The 7,311-nt window shown below is 39.3% G+C and overlaps 1 protein-coding gene across 1 annotated transcript in view; it reads left to right on the forward strand.

Moving 5' to 3' along the window:
• The window catches only part of LOC106526390 (transient receptor potential cation channel subfamily M member 4), a gene marked incomplete at its 3' end in the record, with an annotated part of 27,405 nt that overhangs the window by 18,118 nt on the left and 1,976 nt on the right, over positions 1-7,311 (forward strand). Inside the window, 1 exon segment of the mRNA XM_014020987.1 lies at positions 2,199-2,257. Within this exon segment, the coding sequence (XP_013876441.1) occupies positions 2,199-2,257 (59 nt within the window).

Below are 7,311 nucleotides of genomic sequence, written 5' to 3' on the forward strand. Positions count from 1 at the left end.
ACACACACACACACACACACACACACAAATACACACACACTGCACTCACAGCAGCTCTGCCTCAATCTGCGCCCGTTTTTTACACTGAGCAAAAAATGCATTCAAACCAGCTGACATTAACTTTAGATCTCAGTTTGAAATGTACACTGAAGAAAACCTGCATCACAACTTTTATACTGCGGTCAGACTAAACGTGATATGAGCAGCATCTGCCTGGTTCACATGTTTATGGTGGATGGCAGCTCTTTCCTCGCTTTTATGAACGTAACAGCAAGAAAAGACAGAGAGCTTTTTTATTTTAATCCAGCAGAGGGAAAAATAGAGTTGTTCTCCTAAACCTCCTGTGAGCAGTTCCAGCATTTTTTAAAAGAAAAACAACATGGACATGCTAATTACAGTCCGGTGCGAAAGTGAAACTAAAAACATGGCGCTGCCATTGCAAAGGGAAACTTAACACACAGCGGTTCTCTCTCCCCCTCATAGTCCGAGACAGAGGGCAGAAAAGCTAAATTAGACAGCTCAAAGTTCATAGCTCACCTTTATTGTTGTTGGCACTCTGTCTTACAACATTAAGGCTTGGTTATAGTTGCACTTTGGGCTGTCGTGCATGCTCTGCGGTGTGTGCGCACTCCTGAAATCATATCATAACGTGCTGTGTGAAATCATACTTGAAGTTCATGTTTAGCACTGTTCTTTCCTCACCGACAGTAGTTTACCCATTAACAAGTGTGGTTTTTGATTCTATTGTCACTAGTGTTTACCAAAAGTTTGTTTTTTCATTTGTTCTACAGCTTGTTGTTTACAGCCCAGTGATATTAAATTATGGTCATGGGGTCTGCTTCTCTTATGTACACATTGTTACATTGTTCTGAAGTTTTTATGTGAATTAGGTTTGCAGTAGTAACTCTAAAACAGTAGTTTTGAACGTGTTGATGTAGAAATTACAAAGTGTTGAAATAACTGAAAGAAGTCAACATAAAARGAAGCATTTTATTTGTATATTACAAAACAAAGCAAAACTAACAAAAAAAGCTATTTCTTTCCAAGTGTTCTGTGCCATCTGGTTATCTTTAAGATCTCTCATGGAGGGATCATGTAGATGACAAACATACGTACCTGAACACCTTTGAAAAYGTCTATCTTGAAAATGAAGTGCAGCGCGCAGCCTTTGCGGAGCTACAAAATCTCGGAGGTGCACAACCACACGTCAGGACACCACGCGGGGCCATCRCGCAGGGGCGGGGATGCAGTGMTTGCATCACTTTTGACGCAAGTCCCCTTGTGCCCAGTGCGCCGCGTAAACTATAGCCCTAGCTTTACCAGGTGCTCTCTCTCWGGGAGGGAGCGGCAACATGCACTCACGTGATCCAAAGAATGGATTGGCCGAGCGGATGAACGTATCGGCCGATACAAGGAAAAAACAAATATTGGGTGTCCACCTGAGCGATGACCTCACATGGAGCATCAGTTATTCCAGCATGATCCAGAAGGTCCTCCAGTAACTTTTTTTCAGACAGCTGAGGTGAGCAGGACTGAGGAGCCCAGTCCTGACCTGCTTCTCCAGGTTTTTGTTGGAGAGYATCCTGTGCTCCTGCATCACTGTGTGGCRCAGCAGCTGCTCTGTGGTGGGGAAAAAGTCTCTGCACAGAATGCTAAAGGCTGCTCAGAAGATTGTGGGAGTCACACTCACCAACATTGAGCATATCTATATTTCCAGATTCAAAAAATACCCCACCTGCATCCTGAGGTCCTCTTCCCACCCTGCCCACACTGTATTCACTCCACTGCCATCAAGCAGAAGGCTGTGGAGCATCAGGAGCAACACCAGCATGTTGAGGAACAGCTTTTACCCTGAAGTTGTCRGGCTGCAGAACTCTGGGAGGCACTTCCTGCTCCAGCTCCAGCCTTGCTAGACTGCTCCTGTTGTTGTGTTTTATCTTATTTATTTAGTCTGATTTTTTTATTCTTAGTTATTTTTAATATTAGTTAGTCATATATTCTATCCCCGGGACCTGTGCAACCACTTTTGTTCTAATTCATGAAYATTTGATTTTTAYGTGAAGCGAATAACAAATAAAGATCCTTGAAACCTTGAAAAATGCTAAATCTTTCATTTGTTGTTGGTCCAGTTATTCCTCTGTACATTTCATTGTAAATAAYTATAAATATTCTTTCTTTACATGTTTTTATGTTAACAGAGCTGGATTCCAAAGATTTTCAAGAAACGAGTCTGCACAACATTTGTTGAAAACCCCAGGTAATGTTTATTTGTGATTTTAGTTTTAAGACCTTGTGTACGTATTCATGTAATGTATTCATCTTTTATTTTATTTTAATTTTATATCAAAGCAGTCTATATTTCAGCTTTATCTGAACATATGACTATATATGTAGATGAATGCCAATTCAAAACAAAAGTCAAGTGTGGAAAAAGTAAGCAGGTTAAATATAATACTAGAAAAAATAATCTGTTCAATCCATGTATTTGCTTTACTGAACTGTCCCACAATGATTTTTTTAGTTACTTACTGACTTGTTATTTATTCAGACACTGATAAAAAAAAAATCAAAATCTTGTAAATGGATGTGATCTTCTTTTCTGGTCTATCCATTCTTTTCTGTTTCTCACGCATTTTTCTCAAGGTACAAGAATCACGATGGCTTTAATTTGCTCAGAACTCTGCCTCTCAGGCCAGAGAGGATATACAGTTGCTCCAGTGATTTCTGGGTGTGCTCWCAGGCCTCTATGCTGTTAGACATGCCTGGAAAACTATTTAGAAAARGAGAAGTCCTGGATGAGTTCTAATCAGATGAACCACCTCAACTGACTCTTTTTCATACAAAGGAGGATGAGCTCTACTCTGAACTTCCTTGGAATGATGGAGCTCCTCACCCTATCTCTAAGGCTGAGCCCAGCCAACCTACAGAGGAAGTTCATTTCAGCTGATAGGATGCAGGATCTCATTCTTTTTTTTTTTTTTTTTTGGTCATGATCATACCTCATTAGTAAAATTGAGATTTGGAACATAAGTAGACAGACCAGTACAGYGCTTTCAATTTAATCTGCAAGTTTRCCTTATAACCAGATATTACACCAAAGGAATCCAGAATGGAGTGTTCTGCTGGGATGGAGACAGAGAGATCTGAACTAGAAGAAGATTGTCTGCACACAAGTATACCATTTGCTCCAGACCACATGAAAAAATGCCTGAAATTCTTGAATCACTATGAAGGGCTACTGGAAGGGGCTCAATGGCCAGGGCAAACGAGGGCTTAAAGGACAGCCCTGCTGAGTGGAGGAGTGAAGACAGAAAAATGCTGATTGATTAAATTTGTTGTAACGGAAGCTAACCCCAGATTTACACTAGATGCGACTCCGCTCCATTGCGCTGTCGTGTGCAGTTCACAGCTGTTTGTTTACACCCCAATTTATATAGCATCTGCTCAGCTCCCCTCTGGTGTGATGCACAGAGGAGGGAGTGWGTGCAGGAAGGACACTGCGCGATAAATCCTGTGATAAAAGTGGAAGTCAGAGCAAAATATAATTAATTTTGTGAAAGACAAACTCCAAACACAGCTGAAAACATAGATATAAAGGGCTTTGATATTTATGGTTGAAACTGTATTGCTGTTGTCTTTTTGAAACTTCTGATTTCAAAAATAAAACCCACGTGTATCGGATGAAATGACAGTATGATAACCTTGGGCAAAAATATCACGGTTTCACGGTATGACAGTATTATGATTACAACTCTATAAATGCTGTTTTGAAAGTTGTATTTAAAAACAAAATGAAAATAACTTTTCTATTATCATATTCAACTTTAATTATCTTTGGAAGCTGTTTTTAGATCTCAGAGGTGTTTTGCTGAAACTTTATTTACCTGTGTGCATTTATACTTGTGATTTTAGCAACTAATGCAATTAGGTTATCCTGATAAAGTTTACATCTAGTAAGATAACTGCTTTTCTATTGCTTTATTTTTTAAGAAAAATCAGTGTATACTGCACGACAAGTGTTTTTATTGAAGTAATGTATGAAGTTTTTATCATGTTTTAAATGACAAAAGGGTTTTGGTGTAAAGATTATATAATTATATGCACACAGAATCAAGAAATCACAACTACGAATGCGTGTTTATGAAACGCACATTCAGCTAATGAGCTGCTCGGCTAAAGGAGACATTCAGTTTTATCACCGTTCACTTAAAACTTATCAAATACACAATCCAACAACTCAACAGTTTTGCAGACAAGTTGTGATTGGTGCATTTAAGCCACAGCAACATGTGATGTGTTTCACAATCTGATGCTAAAGTTAGCTCGTTCATTTCAAGATAGCATAACTTAACCTGGAGCTGCGATCATGTTGCCTCCATGGTCCACATTGCTGTCGTCTTAACGGCACCCTAAGCATTTCCATATAGCTGGATTTATTATTTTAGACATGGGAAAAGTTTGGGGAACACCCCCACAGAGCTGAGCAGAGTGCTGCCGACAGGCAGCACGAGGGAGGGGTCGTGGGGGAAGTCTGCAGCGGAACAGACCCGAGGAAAAATAAACAAAAAACACCTATACCGTAGGCACGGTATGACAGAAAATTTTTGTGGTTTTCAAACCGTTGCTTTTTCATATCATGGTATACCTTGAAACCGGTATTCGGCCCATGCCTAATCGTATGCTTCATGCTACATGTTGCCATCTGCTTCCCAAACAGAACGATACATTCTGACAGCATTTGTGTAGAAATTTATCCACATACTGATTATTATAGGTGGGATTTTGACTAAATTAATCCACCCTATGGTGTCTTATTTTGAAAATACGGATGTTATGCTTGTTCCTTTTCCTGTTGGTGCACTGTGATGTCTGTAGATTGATTCAAGAAATCAATATACAGTAGAAGGAGATAAGGTAAAAAAATTTTCATCCAAGAGCAGATGCACATTAAACCGCCAAGGGAGCCTTCGCTGAGCACTACCCTTAAATTGAATGCACATAGCCACCAGGGAGTGATCAGAAATTATTGGGGCATCATATGAACATGAGTCTGGGGTTACAGAAGGGAGCATCCTATTGTCAATAAAAAATAATCTATTTGGGTAAATGTATGGTGAGCAGGAGAGAAAAAAAAATATTTTTTTATCTGAGGGGTTAAAGAATTGCCAGGGATCTGAAATAGCAAAGTCTTTGATTAAAGCTTTAATAGCATTAGCAGAGTTTAAGAGGGTTATGGGCTTGGTAGATTAGCAATCGAGATGTGGATTTAGCCAACAATTAAAATCTCCACCCATAATGAGAAAATGAGATGGCATGAGGAAGAGTAGAAAAGAGGTGCCTAAAAAACCTGCATCCTGATTGGGTGCTTATACTGTATATTGACAAGGAGTGTTATACATTACCTACAAGAAGTAGATACCCATCCTGTGGATTAGAGATAACATCCAAACATGTAAATGGAACAGATTTATGCAGCAGAATTGGAACCCCTCTAGCCTTTTTATGAAATGATGAGATATAGGTTTGACCAATCCAACTACTCCTAAGTTAAGTGAAGACAGAAGGTTTTCAGTGTGTCTTCTGCAAAAATATTACCTGAGCACCCAGATGACAAAGATGATGTAAGACCTTTGTGCATTTCAATGGGGAGTTGAGACCTTTGCAGTTCCAGCTAATGAACTTCAGAGCACCACCATCACATTTATCAGCTGACCTGGGCTGAGTGGTGGATATCAAAACTTGACAGTGTCAACAAGACCAACAGGCAGAGATGTTGCATCGAAGCATAATGGACAAACCTACCAAAAAAAAAAAAAAAAAAAATAACACAATAAACACCCATACAATAAAAGAGGATAAACAAAAAAACTAACAGTGAAGAGATCTTCCCATTCACCCGAGTCCCATCCCAAGCCCAGCACTGGCATCTCCCTAAATGAGATGCATGCAAACCCTACAATCCACAACAAAAAATGAAAACACTCCATGAGAGCCCTGACAAAAAGCAACAAACCTGTGCTACCTGAGAGTAATGTGACATTTCAATTATGAGTATGTTTCTCATTTAAGCTTACACAAAAAACATATAAATCAGCATATCCATATCTAAAATGTATTTAAGAGGAAAAGGGAAAAAATGTAATTAAATAAAAATAATTAATATTTGTCTAGTGCCATTTAGAAGAAAGAAGCCAAGTATCTAGTCTCCCTGTAACATAGTAACAATAATTACAACAAGAGTCTAAAGGAGACTAATCCTGTCTGCAGCCCATAACATTATTGGAACAGAACAGAATGCCTAAACCACAGTTTAAATACTTAAAGATCTCAAATAAGATAATCAGAATACAGTTGTAAAAACACTGTGAGATCACAGCGTACCTTACTTGATTTTGCTAACAAAATCTGCAGCCAGCAAAGGGTCTTCAAAGCAATGGGTTGTCCCATTTGTCATGGTGATCGTGGGGTAAAAGAGTCCATCTGATGGTGGTCAGAAGGTCTGGTGGCGCTGGTGCATGGCAGTTCCGCCTCTGTCAACGTGCCCCAGGGCAGCTGTGGCTACAGTGTAGCTTACTGCCATCAGTGTGTGAATGCCTGAAGTCTAAAGTGCTTTGGGGTCCAAGTGGACTTGATAAGGCGCWATAAGTTCAAGCCATTTACCATTTACCATGCTTAACCGCCCAGAAAGCAGCACGTTTCTTCACCACAGTAAAGTCCAGGAAAAGTAAGATACATTTTTCTTTATAACACAGGGGAGATGTCTCTCCTACATGTCGCAAAATCTGGCTATGCACATGAAAGAAATTAACCCTAATAACGAAAGGACGAGGAGGGTCCCCATCCTGGAGTAAAAAGTTTATTTGCAAAACGAAACCACCAGGAACGAGGTAACGTGGGAGGGGTTAGTCATGAAGAGACTCAAGAAGATTCGAAATGAGAACAAAGTAGACCATGAAGACCAACAATAAACTGAAAAACCAACAGAAATAAAGGGAACTAATCAAATACAAACAACAACACCTTCTAAGAAACAAGAACTAGGATTGGGAGGAGCACAGGAAGAATACTAGGAGACCGGAAAACACTCCCAGTTAATCCCAAAAATTCAAAACAATAAATAAAGCTAAACACAAAATTACAAACAAAACTGTGTATGTGTATAAAATATGTTTTCAACACATTTTAAGCATAGGATTTTTTAAATTGGTTTTGTTAGATATAGCCATGCCCATAATGTTGTCTGTCCATCTTTGATGCTGTGCCAAAAGAGAAGAAAAGGAATCATCTCAAAGCGTCTTGTCTTGTCTCATT

This window comes from Austrofundulus limnaeus, unplaced genomic scaffold, assembly GCF_001266775.1.
Source record: "Austrofundulus limnaeus strain Quisiro unplaced genomic scaffold, Austrofundulus_limnaeus-1.0 Scaffold274, whole genome shotgun sequence".
Classification (NCBI taxonomy): Eukaryota; Metazoa; Chordata; class Actinopteri; order Cyprinodontiformes; family Rivulidae; genus Austrofundulus; species Austrofundulus limnaeus.